The sequence below is a fragment of the Camponotus vicinus genome, unplaced genomic scaffold, assembly GCF_025532165.1.
Source record: "Camponotus vicinus isolate PSW18456_S1 unplaced genomic scaffold, iyCamVici1.0 SCAF_1, whole genome shotgun sequence".
NCBI lineage: Eukaryota > Metazoa > Arthropoda > Insecta > Hymenoptera > Formicidae > Camponotus > Camponotus vicinus.
In genome coordinates, this window is record NW_028141945.1 from 31,533,965 (window position 1) to 31,550,465 (window position 16,501).

Below are 16,501 nucleotides of genomic sequence, written 5' to 3' on the forward strand. Positions count from 1 at the left end.
TTTCAATTCTCGGCATGTTTCTTAACGGCAAAGGAAATTTCTTCGCGAATAAGCTGAAATTGGAGGAACCGACAAGTGACGGAAAAGTTCTTGAGTTCTTCTTTTTTTATGCGCAGTCACCCGGAGTAATGCCATTTTACGGAGATTCCGGTGCTGGCTTCCGACCCGCTGGTTTCGGAAACACAGTTTGGCATCAAGGAGTCGGACCGGTTGGCGCCGTCGCAGTCGAAACGTCGCCGGCACCGTGGCCGCCTCAACAATTTATTCAACAGATTTCCGCGCCAAATCAACTTGAAGAATTGAGGTATCATACTCAATATGGCGCCGCAACACCCTATCATCCTCAAGCAGGTGAGTGCAAAACAAGATAAATATAGAGCGCGAAACGTTTGCATCAAGTTTTCTGAAAATCATTGTAAATGATTGCAAGTGAGAAATGTAAGAAGTATAAAGAATTTTCTTTATACTTCTTTATATAGTTTTTATTTACTTAAATATGGCTTACAGTACACATTTTTTCTCATTAAATATTTTTTTAAAATGTGACTTACCGTACATATTTTTTTTTCATTAAATATTTTTTTTCGTGTGACGTTATATAAGGTTGCGATAAGTGTCTTTCTTATCAATCTATTAATTTAAACGTTGCAGTCTCATATCAGCAGCAAACATTCATACCGGCGGATCAGTCTGCATTTCAACGAGCCGGGACGACGGGACAATACACCATCACGGGACAGCCCTCACCACTGGCTTCTGTTGGAGGACAAACAGTAGTTTCGACATCTCAGAGGCAGTTGAATGGACAATTTGTAGATCCTGCAGCTTCTGCTAACCAATCAGTTGCCTACGAAAGACAGGATTATGTAAATGGCTACCAACAACAAGTAAGAATCGCTGATTAAATAACGGTTCCAGCTTATACATTTAATTACAAGAATGTCTTACGACTTTCTCGTATTTGTCCTTATTTTGATAGCTATTCTAAAGCTCATCATAAATCATGTGAAGCGTTAGCAACGAACGCTACACGTCCCGTGGGCTTCTTGCAGGAAGTGACGATGGCACCGCCTCCATCGACGACGCCGACGAGTCGCAGCAGTTCGGTGCACATGGATAGTCAGCAACAGCAACAGGGAGGTCCACAGCAGCCACCGCAACAGCAACAGCAGCAGCAACAACAAACTCCCACGGATACGCAAGTAAAAGGATTCGCCACGATTGCCGCCAGTAACGTGTCGGGAAACGAGATGCCTGGGTATCCACTTCAACCGGACCCACAGAGTTTACACAGCTCTAACGGATATCCAGGCTACGTGGAAATGGGTCAACAACAAACGCAGAACCAATGGCAAATGGTTTCGCAGCAGCAACAACATCATCAACAAACGCAAATGCAACGGCAACAACCAGCAGTTGACAATAATCAACAACATATATGGTCAGATACGAGCGGAAAAATGAGCAACAATGTTAACAGTAATTTAAATTGGCAAGAAGGAGCGATGCAACAGCAGTCGCATCATTCGCAACAAAATATGCAAGGTAATATAAAGCAAGTGGAGCAGCAACAGGCTACTCAAATGCAACAACAGGAACTGCCGAGACCGGCAAGTCACATGAGCTGGGAGACTGGAAGCATAAAGGAACCCCAAACACCACAATCGTGGTCAGAGAATGCTGACAATCAGCAGCAACAAACTCAGGGAAACTGGTCGCGACAAAGTCCAAAACTGAGGGATCCACAAAACTCACGGTTAACGCCATCCAGCCAGCAGCAGCCATCACAACATCAGACGTGGCTGCAGCACTCTCCAAAACTATCAGATCACAATAGTGCTCAACAAAGCGCAAGAATGACGCCTTCTATCCAACGTAATTGGCAGCAAAATAGTCCGGAAATGCAAGGATCTCAGCAGAATCCAAGACTTACGCCCTCGGGACAACAGCTACAACAGCAACCGCAACAACAACAACAACAATGGACGCAGCAGACCAAAGTAGAGCAGAATCCCAGACTCACGCCGTCCAATCAAATGTCATGGCCCGACACGCCGACTAGTCAACCGAATTGGTCACCAAATAGCATAAAAAGTGATAATAGTCAACAGCCACAGCAACAGTGGCAAGACTCGCAACCCAGTCCTAGACGAACTCCAAGTCATCAATGGCAAAATCAGTTGACACAGGAGAACAAGTTAGACAATCGAATGTCCTGGTCACCAAAATCGGTATCGGAAAATCAACCGAATTGGGGGCAACATACGACAAAGCAAGATATGCAAAACTCTGGAGAAAGAATTGCGTGGCAACAACAACAACAAACAACGGTAGACACTAACAAGCCGAATGGATTTCCGGAGAATCAGGATAATCCGGAAAATAGTGTCTATACTCAATCTAATCGAGTCAACCTTAATAGTCGTCTAAAATCGATGATCCTGAATAAACAGCAGCAACAACAACAACAGCAACAAATGCAGCAGCAGACATTGCAGACTCATCAACATCAGATGCAATCGCAACACATTAATAGTAACAAAGGATCTGCTGGAGAATATCCAACGGATGATCAGATACGCGATGTGCATGAGAATAGCGAAAAGATACAAGAAAAGCGCACTGATCATTTTATCAATCAATCGAACATTATTTCGATGTCGCAATCTAACGAGAACTTGACCGGTAATTTTTTATCGCATAGCCACCACCCTCGGGTAGATAGTTTGCCCGATGGTGGTGGCTTATGGGAATGGACGGAAGGAGAACATAATCACGATAACAATGATAATAACAAGGATAACGGTAATCCTGTATTACCGTCAGAAAATGGAATGACAGCTCTCGAAAGCTTCATGAAGCTTGCTACAGAAAATAAGAACGATATCATTGATCGATCGTGCGAGAACAAAGAGAAAAATCAACAATCTTGGGAGACACAGAGGAAAGACAACGAAGATCGAAACATAGATGACAAGTCTTTTCAGCAAAGATTATGCATAGATCAAATCGCAGACACGTCTTTCGAGGAGTCTCAAAAGACATCTGACAGTGACGAAGTGAAAAGCGACAACCTAGATTTCTTAAAGACGACAAGTATTACTGTTCGCACGTCTTCCCAAGATATTGACAAATGCGACTCCGATCATGCCATCAAGCAGGAGAACACCGTGGATTACAATTGTAATGGCGATACGTCTAGCATCGCCGAAAACGAGGAAAGCAGAAAGATTGTTCCGGATTATAAATTCCGCGGCGATGGTGGTCCCGCAAAAGTATCACCGGAAACCGGTTCGTGGTGCTGTCGAAGAGGTGGAACCAAACAACCGACTCCCGAACATCTAAAGGATGGCTGTTGCCAGGGTCTTCAAACCAAGGACGAAATGCTGGCCGATTCCCCGCAAGCAGCCGAGTTAAAAAATGAAGGGCCGCATAGTCCGCGCACTCCTGCGTCCGCGGCAACCACGACGACAAAATTGCAAGACCACTTGGACAAACTGAAGAATAATGTCAGGACCGAAGTACCGGACTGCAACTGCTTCCCTGCCGACAAATGTGAGTTTCACAATTGCGTATTCCGCATTACACTAACATTGAGAGAACACACTAACCACGAAACCACACGAAAGAAAAGTTATAAACGTATACTAATATACATTTTATGGCCAATAACTACACCGACCGATTATGCGTTCCGAAACTCGGAGGAGAATGTGCGTACCTAACCTACCCCCTTTTCGCAAGGGCATACCTACCACATGCGCGGCATAAATGTTTCCGCTTCTGTTGCTTCCTTTCGTTGACGCGTCGGTCGCTCGTAAGTAAAATGAGGTTCAACCACAAGGTCCGCCAGAGCCCGGCTCATACTACACTCATCTCGGGGCGGCTGCAAGCCTGCCTGATCTTCGGAACGATCTTGAACGAAGAACCGGCCTTAAAGGTGATGCGATAAGGTTCGAAAAGGTCATCTATACCGGCAAGGAGGGTAAAACTACACAAGGGTGTCCAATGGCCAAGTGGGTAAGTCGTTTTCTCTAAATAATCCCACATAATGATTTAGGATGTTATTAGAAAACGGACAAATTATATCAGCAGTGTTTCTTTTCACTTTTGCAAAATTGTAATATTAATAATCTGTTAGATTATCCGACGATCTGGCATCGACGAAAAGATCCTAACTATCGTCAAGCATCGTCAAGGTCACAAGTGTGCAACTGCCTGGATCGTTGTAGCTATGGTTGCCTGGGAAGGAGTGCCAACTCACGAAGCGGATCGAATTTATTCTCTCTTAACTCACAAACTCAATCGATTTGGTCTTCCAACGACTAGACGATGCGGTACTAATGAACCACGGACTTGCGCATGCCAAGGGCTCGATCCTGACAATTGCGGTGCTAGCTTTTCCTTTGGCTGCTCCTGGTCGATGTATTACAATGGCTGCAAGTATGCTAGGAGCAAAACCGTCCGAAAGTTTCGACTATCTGTACGATCGGAGGTATACAACTCGAAAACAATCTAAACGAATATCGAGAGATTCGATTTTAAATTATAACGAAAGAATTGTTTTCTAGGAACAAGAAGTCGAGGAGAGAATGCATGTCTTGGCAACGCTTCTATCACCTTTATATCTTAGCCTCGCGCCGGAAGCCTTCAATAATCAAACTCAATTCGAACGAGAGGCAAGCGAATGTCGTTTGGGATTTAAGCCAGGTCGACCATTCTCTGGTGTTACAGCTTGCATTGATTTTTGCGCGCACTCTCATCGGGACCTACACAACATGAATAACGGATGTACCGTGGTACGTGAATTCGATATATCGAATCTGACTTAATCAGATAGATTGATGCGATATTGTTTCTTCAATAATATCAAGAAAAAAATATAAAGCTAATCATTTTATAAATATTAAAACATGTTTAATTTACACACATCGTCATATTTTTCAGGTAGTTAGCTTGACGAAACATCGGGCACTATCAAAACCTGAAGACGAACAATTACATGTACTACCTCTTTATATAATGGATGATACAGACGAATTCGGTTCAAAAGAAGGACAAGAGAAAAAGGTTCGTTCCGGCGCTCTTGAAATTTTATCCAAGTAAGTACTTCTTGAAGAATCTGAAATATTGTATATGAGGATCGCGTAAAATATTTTAATACACATATAAATGCACAATTGTGCCTTTTGTTTAGATATCCATGCGAGGTTCGAGTTAGATCGGTTCCGCTTCAGCCTTGCAGACGTCATGGTAAAAAAAGGAAAGAAGACGAATCTGATATTTCGAATAATAAAAAAGATACAGTCAAAACCTTCTCAGAAAAAATAGTAGATGCTGGACGTTCGATGGGGCACGCGGACTCTTCTAAACCACAATTGAGAGAGTCGCAATTATCGCTGGAGATGACGCCAATGTTTGAAGGAATTGATGCGCAATTGCAAAGTTCTCAGGTATCATCTACGGTCTTAGATAGTCCGGTATCCATGTATCAAGGTTGGGGATCGTACCAGAGTGAGCAACAAGGATGGAATCGAAATGGCTGGCTTGAACAGCGAAAAAACAACTGGTTGAATCCATGGGGAGATTATCCTTCGTTTAGCGGTCTAGAAAGGGACATCAAAGTAGATCCAGATAGTACTAGTTTAGATCCAGATACCAGACCTAGGAGTACCGTTTCTCAAGAAGAGCATAGACCGAGCTCAAGGAATTTAGCTAACTCTACAGTGGATTCAGCCAGAGGATGTTATGGAAATTCAACTAGAACTCATCCCATTTCGCCTCGTTCTCATGCGAATGTAGAAACGTCTTATGGTGTATCATCGAGGAGCTATGCCTCGATGCTTCACGATCCAAAGATGATTTCGTCGAAAGAGCTGGAACATTCAAATGTGGAAAATAATTATAATCATCATATGATATCTGGAAATTATCCCGTTTCTGACAATAGACAAAATGACTATTCTCCGAGAGTAGGTTCTTTCAATTCATCGTTCGATGTGGAAACCACACAAAACGCTCCATCCAAGATGAATCCGTCGCCAAATATTCATCATGTTCGCAACACGGGACAGGATTACATCGCTAATCAATTAAGATTATCATCTCCTAGATACACGGATTCTAGTCAGAAATATTCAAACAATACGCAAAATTATATAGATGCTGAAAATGCAGCAAAATTGCTGAGGCCACAGACTGAGCAAACGTTCGCAAATAGAATGCAACATTCTTATCCATCGCAACAGATGCAATCATCCATAAATTCCGGCTATCCAAATCAATATGGCGACGGTAATGCAGCAAATTTATTCTCTTGCGTAGATAATAGTAATCATAAGTCAATGGATATGCCAAGCACAGACATTGTGATGCACAGTTCATTGCATTTGCCAACATTTGAACAGCGAAATGATGCGCAATGCTCATTGATGCCGAATGATCAACGAAAACCCATTTATCATGCGCAAAGACAATCGGAATTAAAGCCCTTCGTGGTTAATCATCCTGTATCCCCGTCTTCCAATCAAGTTGTCTGTCCACGTAATTGGAATATGACGAACTCATGGGGTTGTAATCAAGTTAAGAATATACAGCAATCTAATGATCAGCAGATAGGTGATAAAAAAATCTGGGCCAATAAACTAACAAGGTCAGACCAAGCCAAGACTACTTCCTGGGAAACGCCATCTGAACCGTCGCCATTTCGAGTGCCAAAGGGAAGACCGCCCTCGCGAACAATATCGAATCAGAATGCATCTACGGAACTCAATACGTATCCAAATCCTTTAAACAAAACATTTTTAAAACCATCAGAATCGGCAAAACCTATTTTTGCAAATGCTCTAAGTAACAGCTCAGTTCAAAATGGATGTTTACCCAATCAAATAAAGAATAATTACACAGAAGATAAAATGCGAGAAGGATTCTATGATGGTAGACAGGAAGTGTCCAATTCCAATTCGAATTCTTTGGCTTGGGCCGAGGAGATGAAACAAGTACAGGATTTTCATGCCATGTCCGGTTTAAGTCACCATGCGTTTCCTCAATATGGATATTCGACCTATCCGGTATTCGAAAAATCTTACGCAAACTCATGGGAAGGTTACAATTACAATCATCAGTCGTATCAAACCCCGGAATATCCTCAGCAATTTTACCAGCAACCAAAGCGCGAAGGTTGCTTCCACTCGTCTCAATACCCGTATCAGGGTTTGAATCCAACATACCAAGGTTTGAATTCCGGTTGGACGAGGTGGGACGCACCGCGGTGGGATATCTATGGACCGCCACCTTACTTTCCGGTAATACCGGAACCTCCACCAAAAGCGGAGCCACTTGGTGAAGTAGCGGACTATTCTGAAAATGAAGAATGCTTCAAAGATCCGCAAATGGGTGGTGTTGCGATCGCTTTGGGTCATGGCAGCGTACTCTTTGAGTGCGCAAAGCACGAGATGCATGCCACCACCGCCTTAAAAAAGCCCAATCGCCTCAATCCAACCAGGATTAGCTTGGTATTTTATCAACATCGTAATCTAAATAGACCCAGGCACGGTTGGGACGAGTGGGAGGAGAAGATGCGACTGCGAAAATTGGGCGTCACGACGTCGACCATCAGTAGTATGTCATCGTCGACGACCAATCCATCGACTTCAACCACTGCGACAAGTCCTAGCGGATCCATAAATGGAAAAACAACACCACTTCCATCACTATCCCACATTCCAAATGTTCCCAGCTCACAGTTCATGATGAGATCACCCACATATACCACGATGACTTGGACGACGCTTTTCCCGATGCACCCGTGCATGATAACTGGTCCATATCAGGAAGGCGGTGCGATTGGATGAGTCGAGGTTGGGCGATACAACTTCGATCGTTGATGACCGAAGCTTGTATCGAGAAATGCCAGAAATCGAATCTAACAAGAGGATCTAAGATGCAAGATCCTGATGAGAATCGCGACGTCTCCGATCGAGGATGAGCGATGAGGCGGCGACTTTACCACGAGAGGCTTTATATTGTTATTATCGTTATAGTTAGTTATTCCGAAAAAAAAAAAAAAACGAGAAACACAATTTGCACTGCCATTTTTCTATTTCGGATTTTACGCAGGATTTAAACATAGCGACAAAAACGTGCTCGAATAAAGCCTCAGGTGTGATATCACTCTTTATCGGGGCTCGCATTTTATATTGACTTTTTACTGAGCTGAACTTGACAAAGGCTCTCGCAATCGAGCCGGAGGCTGCAAAATTGAGATGACAATTGATGAATGACCGAGGCTATTGACGTATCAGAAAAGCTCCGATGAAAGGCTACGCCTTGCGAAGACTTTGATACGATAGATTTTCGTATTCTGATCCTGTACACTTTAAGTAATATCGCTTACATATAACGATTTCGTGTTGGTAGAATTGTAACCTTATTAGCTAGTCGAAGTCTAGATGATGAATCACGCGATGTCACACGTATACACAGAGCACACATTAAGCGTACTGCACACTCCAAACACTCAAAAAAACTTGCACGATATAATCTCAGAATTATCGCACTTTCGAGAAACTTCGTAAAAGATAAAAAAGAAAGTAAAGAAATCATATTCATCGTATAAGAAATATCAATTATTTAAATTAAATATACAATAGAAACTGCTGGATAAAAATTGATTGGACATATATATATAATTTTTTTTTATAATATTTCTTATTACATATATCATTTAAATAACACATATATTGAAATGCTTTCAAGTTTTAATATATGATAATTTAAAATTTTTTTTCAGAATCTGTCGAAATGAAAAAGAGAGGGCGATAATTCCGGGAATACTTCTTTTTATATTCGTTAGTTGAACGATTCTTCGCGAAAGTCCAAGCACAATCCTAAATATCCAAATGAGGACACGACGACAATGATCTCAAGTCTTTAAATTAATTAAACGATATGTAATGTATATCTGATTTTTAGCCTTTGTACATTTCGCTTCTTATTCTCGTATTTATTTACGTGTTTGTACTCGTAGCTAAGTACTAAGTACGATTAATTCAAGTGACAAGCGATATAATACTAACCATACACCCTTCGGGTCGGCTGAGTACAAAGCATTTATCTAACAATCACGTGACGCGTAGAGTAGGGGTGGTGTATCTATTGGTCCGCGATACACGTTGGACACGCCAAGTGTTGTCTCCATCATCGATTTGACGTTCTTCCCTTACGTGTGTTTGTTTCACTTCATTTAACTCTTTTCACTCGATCTAAAAAATATTCGGCATAATTTATTAAAATTCGACAAATATATCAAAATAATTGTGTACGAACTAGTTTTAAAGTAGAGTTTAAAGGGTTAATCATTTTCCAATATGAGCGATGACATTTGTACTTGACATCTTGTCGAAATAAAAGGGATAGATAAGAATGGTCGAAAAAACTAATTGGTGCGACAAAAGGAATTTGATCAATTCCTCTCTGAGATTTGACGCGTGGTCGTATTATTGAATTAGTAGAAATGGAAAGATTCGATCTGTGACTTTATCATCTTCTCTATTATTCTTGATTTTATTTGTACATATTAATCGTCTTTTAGCCTGAGCCTGTTGCAAGCGGTACAAGGCTAGGCAACAGAGTTCTGTTGATGACCTTTGATATCGAGGGCCAACCTCTGGCGGTATGTCGATTGACTTCCTGATAGAGTATAGATACCCACTGTCATCGTGGAGAGCCTCTTAAAGGATTTCAATGCCGTAGATCGGTGTCTCTTGACACCATGGTAGCGGATCGAAATCAACTTTTTTGTGCGCATGGATTTTCTGTTGCGTATAGAAAATTATTAGATCTTAAAACAGCAGATCTGTTGATAAGAAATGTAATGTTAGCGCATTTAGTACATCTAGACTGTCACTTGTGACAAGACTTTTTAAATTTTCAAAGTTTGGCGAAAGCTAAGAGTGTTCTTCATCCCGTTACACTCCTATCAAACTATCGAGCACATTCCATGTTTCCGTTAAGAGATCCCAGTAATGTCTTGACGGTAGTTTTTGCACTTTCCATATTCTTGACTCACGCTTTCCATATTCTTACATTTTCGGAGCTTAACTTGCGTTATTTCGAAAGGAGTGACGGGCAGGAGAATTCATGTTCTTAAAAAAAAAGGATATCGCAGCCTTTCTCTCAAGTTACTTGACTTCCCTCAGAGAAGATTGAGAAGCGCAGAGGAAATGTCTTTTTATCGAAAATACGAAATATCGCGTTGAATTTAAAAAATGCTCTCTTCGGTGACATTGGATAGTAAGAAGGTAGATAGAATTGAATCTGGAATATTAAGAATCAAAAAGGAAAACGGTAAAGCTTCTCGCGAGGGAATCGTATTGTGATCCATCGTCTATGTTTAGCAGAGTAGTAAATACGTATCTAAATACTCTATCTACGGAAAATTGACCAGAGGAAGGTATTCAAAGCGTGGAAGAGAACGCAAAATCGGTAATCGAAAAGGTCCACTTATTTATTTATTTTCGCTACGTTATTTCAACGATTATTTTCGATTTTTTCAAATAAGCATTTTACAGCGCAAAAATTTGTATTTTAGCTTATAATGAGGAGTGAATTGTGAAGGGTTTTTGATTTTGGCTCGCGTATCAGTCGAGTCCTATCTTTCCTTTTTGCATTTATGTCCGCAAATCGGTGGAATGAAAAAAAGAAAGAAGCGAGACGCGACCAACCCTCGCCTACTGGAGTATTATAGGAATCATTAATATATTATCATTCATTAGTTATCGCATGTAATAGTAATAGTAATAGTAATAATAATAATATCGGCAACACAGTAATAACTAGTAATATAATCTCTAATTTAATGTATTATTTATTAATTAAGTTTGATAACGTGGTGTTATACCGTTATTCTATTTTTTCAGCAAGCTGGTGACTCGAGTTTCGATTGAGATTATCCGACTTCCCGTGCGTTCCGGTCAATCGAAATTTTTTTAATTTCGAAAATATTTCAATGTGCTACGTTGATTTTTTGCTCGTATCACTCTTCTTATAAATGAACAATCTCAGATATACACATATATTTTAATCGAAAAAAGGTATTAATCAAATTTCTTTCTCCATATTTTATACATTTATCGTGTAACTTTCATCGTATATTATCTCTTGAATATTTTAAACATGATTCAATGATTAATCTCGGGTTTTTATCATTTAAAAAAAAGAGGAATTTTGGATGTATATGCTGAATTGATATTTAGATTTTAGACATTTTTATCAAAAAAAAAAAAAAGAAAAAAAATCGATCCCGGCAAAAGCACTTGGAAATGTCGCGATACATTTCACATCGAAAATCCACACATATATACTAATTCTCCAATCTATTCCAAAAAAAAGTATCTCCGTTCTATAAGCTATAAGTTCGCTACTATTTCTTCACGTGATAGAAATGCGTACAAGTACGGCAAATGGGATTATTTCAAACGCAACACTCGTTTCTTTCGTTTCACACGGATACACGCGCGTACGTTCGGTACGCGAGCGAGATCACTGATACATTTTCTAGATAAGGCAGCTTTTTCAGATGGCAATGAGAGTACAATGTAGAATATCATCGGGGCCCGATGGCTTTTTTAACATATACAACCAGATTATCCTCCTCCTCGAATCGTTCCGCAAAAATGACAATACAATGACAAACGCGATATATTTGTATCGAATTTTGATTAAATCTCGAAACGCGCGTTTTTCCCATAATTCTCGGATCTAATGGGTGTCGCGAACTCTATGCGTGTTATATATTATGATCTATTGTAAAAATATTTTATTTGATATCGATTATAGCTCAAGATTATTTTGAATCTTCTCTTTCTCCTCCTCCCGTAACGAAGAATGAATTATGATTGAATTTGCCTTTGTTGTGTAATTCATAATAAATAATTCAGTTAACACTTTGAAAGTATAATGAAAAAGAAGCATAAAAGCTTTTGCGACACCTGTTGCATTCTACGTGCGAAGGAAATCAAAATTCCATATCATCTTCCGGAATAAATAAACTTAGCCTTATGACGCACCTTAAATGCCATTATATAATTACTACTTCCACAACTGTCTATCTATAAATATATTGAAAATCGTTGTTCTTGCTAAAAAGTTTTTTATAAAAGGGAAAACTTGAAATACACACAGTTCGACGATGCCAAAATAGTATTAAATAATGAGGAAGTGTTTGTAAAATAACAATAATTAATATACAAGAATAAAATAACCATTGCGGGTGTCCGAAATATAGATTGACATGCAACGATAGTTCATCCCCATGATTATTTTATTTCTTTGTTGCAGGCACAAATTTATAAAATTAAGCAAATGCGTACTTTGTGAACATTTCTCAGATGCAATTTTTATAAAAAATTATTTAATAAATTATTTAATGACACAAAGCAATTGCGCGATTTTTCGGGCGAACGAATCGTTGCATAGATCCCTGTATAAGGAGGAAAAAATCTGAAATCTGATTAACAGAGATTAATTAATTAGCGAAAAAGAGGAGTTACGATTGAAGATAGAACGACGGTGAATTAAGAAAGAAATAAACGTTGAAGAGTGTATTTTTTCTTCCAATGCCAAAAAGATGCCATTTTGTTTTATACAAAAAACTTTATGAGAAAACCCAGAAAAAAAAGAAATAAACGGGCGAGTGAAAAAGAACGGAAAGAAAGAGAGAGAGAGAGAGAGAGAAAGAGAAAAGTGCGAAAACAAATTTTTTAAATAGTTTATAGTAAGCGTATGAATGTGTAACAATAAAAAAACAACAAACAAAAAAGCAAAACTAAATAAGTCGATGTATATGTTCCGCGAAATCAATTTTACACGCTTTATTATTGTATGATTAATGGATTAAAATTAGCGTAATACTATATTGTCATAATTTAAATGCGATATTTTAATTACAAGCAGAAAAGTGAACAAAATGCAAAATCGCACTTTCTATCAAGTATTACCTAAAGACCAATTATATTCACATCGATTAACATTAAATTCTAATCAATCAAATTTTCCTTTACTCTCTTTATATAAGTATTATGATACTATTTACAGGTAAATAGCGAGTTACACACATACACATATACCAGTTGAGTTTGAAATCGATTTGTTGATGTAATTCACAGATGCATGTTGTAAGGATTGTAAGGTATAGCGTTACATATACACCGACCATATATGTGTATATATATTTTTGGATAAAGCCATGAAAAAATTTTAAATCGAAATTCGGGCGGGGACGTGCGAGAACGTGATCATTTCTCGGTGAATTAGTAATTTCTCGCCAGATTGGCCGAGATATATTCTTCCTGAGAGCGAGATAAAATAGAGAGAGAAAGAGAGCGAGTGAGAGAGAGAATGAGAATGAATGAAAGGGAAAAATAAATAGTCGAGAGAACCTTCACGCACGTCGCTTCCCAATGTATTTATGAATATTTATTTACGCGAAGAGTGGAAAAAAATTTAATATATTGACGATTAAAGAAATGATTGTAAGTTATAAGCGTAAGTTTTCTAAGAGCCATAACTCTTGTAAAGCATTTTTGTGCGCGGTAGTCGCGACACGAATCGAAGCAAAATGAAAATGGGAAACAGCGAAAGCAATGGAATAAAAGACTCACTTTGGACGAAAAATAAATGAGGACGTTTCAAGTTCAGGTTAATAATAAATTTCGTTCAGGATGCACAGAGACGCGTCCACTTAAGATTGAAGTATGCTTAAAGTACGATAGTGAGTATATGATATGTATAAGTAATAAAATAAATGATTTTAGCTATCGACTATTATCAGCATAAGAATACATTTAGACAAAGATATGTGGTAAGACAGATGTAATTGTCCTTTGTGAATATACATAAGACAGAAATGAAAAATACAAAAAACTTTTATGAGTACAATCGCTTTCATTTTTATTCCTATAAATAATTCCTTAAGAAATCGTAGTGAATAATGTATATATTATTATATATGACAATGTATATGATGTTATATATGAAACTATATAATGCATTTCCTATAAAAATATCGTATATAGTCGATTATATAGAATAACAAATAAATAACTTTCCTACTCCCTTTTTTTAATTCTGTACTTATTTAACAATAAACTCACTTTTTCTTTAATTCAACAGATAATAGAGGTGACTGTTCTGGCTGTGAGATATTAGAATTCTCACATTCTTTTTTTAGTTCGAAAATAATGTGCCTAATGGCTGGTATCCAGGTACGACAAGCAGTTACATGTTGCGTCATAAGAGCAATATGGATCTTGTTGGCTTGTTCAGTATCTTTCCTCAACAATGCTGAAAACATACATTACTTGTTAAAAAAAATTATATATATATATATATATATATATATATATATATATATGTAGAATTAATATATTTAATACCAATATATTTACATTAACATATAAATACAAAGATCTTATCAATACCTTTCGATATATCCAAAACATTCCTGTGTATCATATTATTCAATTTATTTTCACGCCAGTCAGTTTCCATGATATCTAATCTCTTCTCTATTTCTTCTATCATGTTCATCTCCATCTTCTGTTCTGTCATTACTGATTTTAGATTGACCAAAACTTCTGTAAGAGCTTGATCTTTATCAAAATCTGAGTCCAATGTCTTTGTTGTAAATTCTTTATCCATAGGTGCCACAAGAGGCTTATGGGGAGCTGTAGTTATCGTAGGAGCCATCGAAGATTGTAAAATGGGAGGAGTATTTGACAGAGGAGATGAACCAACTATTTCTGCAGTAGAGGTCTGCGAAGATAATGGAAATGCCACTCGCTTGTTCAAGAGTTTCTTCGTTTTGGAGGAATTATGCTGTAAAGACAGTGCCCACTCTGGTGGATCGTTCCAACCAGAATCGTAAGAAGATGGCAGTGACTTTTGGCTGGACACTGTATCATTTGATGAGTTTTGCTCCATTTCTAGATTAGATTTGACAGCTGGCAAATACGAGATGAATTAATTTAAACGAAAAATCAAAAGTGCAGGTCAATTTCAGAGATTCATAATATATGATCAAACATAATATGTGTAATAGACTATTCTTTGCTATTAATCGAGTTGAGATCCTTTATATCTTTCGCTTATCTGCTCGCCAAGTCGAACGAAATCAAAATTGGCAAATTTTTATATCTAACCATTACATGGCTTTCTTTATCTAGCAATAATATTGTTTCTCATATCGATCAAAATACGTATATACTATTTAACCTTCTATTCTATTGTAATCTTTCAATCGCATTACAATGCGTTTTACGTGCGCATATTTCCAGCTGTTTTTTAAGGTTTAAGCAATAAAACGTGTATATAAAAAAATCACGTTCAGTAAACGTGACAGTTTGAAAGCGGATCTATAAAAATCAAGTATATAATCAATCACACAAATCACGTCATATTACTTATTCTCTATTTCCATTTTATCTCTGTCTCGTCACTTGTCATCTTCGCTACATTGGCCATTGGCCGTGTTCCGAAATTATTGCCAGTACTGCAAATTCTATAGTGCATGTTACGTATATTATATATTTTCAGTGCTGGCAGTAAACTGGCAGCAATTTCGGAACACGGCCATTGATGCCAGAATGCCCACGCTAGCAACACGCAACCGCGAGTGGAGGGGGTAACGATCATATGAGCGATTCATGTGTCCGTTACCCCCTCCATTCATGGTTGCGTGTTGTAGCCATTGGTTGTAGCGTGGGCATTCTGACATCACTGGCTACATACATTGCATGATCACGTGACGATACGTAGAATGAGAGAGCAAGTCTTTCTCACTCCACTTGTCACGTGTGGATATGAATGGGGAAACAATGCAGAAGTGAGAAATGATGAACAATAGAAAAGCAAAGAGATAAATAATTCGACATGATTATATTAAAGAATTTCAAATAACGTGCGTTCGTAAATGAACTCGAAGCGTTTCTATCCTTCTGACTTTTAACGATATGTTTAAAGGTTGCTGCACATAAAACGCGACAGCACGTTGCAGCGACGAAGAAGCGATGCGATAATCAATCGTCACGTACCACTGAATCTATTTTTATAACGAAAAACGAAAAATAAAAAACTGATTGACTATTGTGTCTAAGACAATAATTTCGTAGGCTCGTATCGAATTACATATTGAAGATTAAAGATTGAACCAATCGGAATAGAGTGAGAGCCGAAATTCCTTCGTCCTGATGGATCAAATTCCAATTTTTATTCTCACTCTTCAACGCGCAGTCTGATAGGGGTTTAATGCCATTAACGAGAATAAGATTGCATTTAATTGATAAATTTTTCAGAATCATTCTCGCATGAAAAATCATTGAAATCTTTGAATAAGATACATCTGCAATGATTCTGAAGAAGATATATCTGACTATTTTTCCTTTTGCTTTAACATCTATATAATATTTCGAAAGTCGTGTGAAACCACGTTAGTCATTCGTTT

General features: G+C 38.3%; 2 protein-coding genes across 15 annotated transcripts in view; one reads left to right on the plus strand and one right to left on the minus strand.

Moving 5' to 3' along the window:
- Tet (tet methylcytosine dioxygenase-like) overlaps positions 1–12,727 on the plus strand; it is a 54,220-nt gene extending 41,493 nt beyond the window's left edge. For all 9 annotated transcript variants that reach the window (XM_083079742.1, XM_083079733.1, XM_083079769.1 and 6 more), the window contains 8 exons: positions 117–351; positions 652–887; positions 1,053–3,555; positions 3,845–4,020; positions 4,142–4,495; positions 4,572–4,799; positions 4,948–5,102; positions 5,198–12,727. In XM_083079742.1, coding sequence (XP_082935868.1) covers positions 117–351; positions 652–887; positions 1,053–3,555; positions 3,845–4,020; positions 4,142–4,495; positions 4,572–4,799; positions 4,948–5,102; positions 5,198–7,853 — 6,543 coding nt within the window. In that variant the 3' untranslated portion in view covers positions 7,854–12,727. The remainder of the gene's footprint in view (positions 1–116; positions 352–651; positions 888–1,052; positions 3,556–3,844; positions 4,021–4,141; positions 4,496–4,571; positions 4,800–4,947; positions 5,103–5,197) is intronic.
- Positions 1–16,501, minus strand: part of LOC145960535 (steroid receptor RNA activator 1) — a 21,237-nt gene continuing 4,736 nt past the window's right edge. For 3 of the 6 annotated variants that reach the window (XM_083080093.1, XM_083080120.1, XM_083080125.1), the window contains 5 exons: positions 14,481–15,002; positions 14,154–14,343; positions 9,078–9,263; positions 552–847; positions 1–403 (listed from right to left, as the gene is read on the minus strand). In XM_083080093.1, coding sequence (XP_082936219.1) covers positions 9,245–9,263; positions 14,154–14,343; positions 14,481–15,002 — 731 coding nt within the window. In that variant the 3' untranslated portion in view covers positions 1–403; positions 552–847; positions 9,078–9,244. Of the gene's footprint in view, positions 404–551; positions 848–8,930; positions 9,264–14,153; positions 14,344–14,480; positions 15,003–15,273; positions 15,628–16,501 lie in introns of those variants that run through there. The other 3 variants (XM_083080108.1, XM_083080115.1, XM_083080100.1) reach the window with 3 other exon arrangements.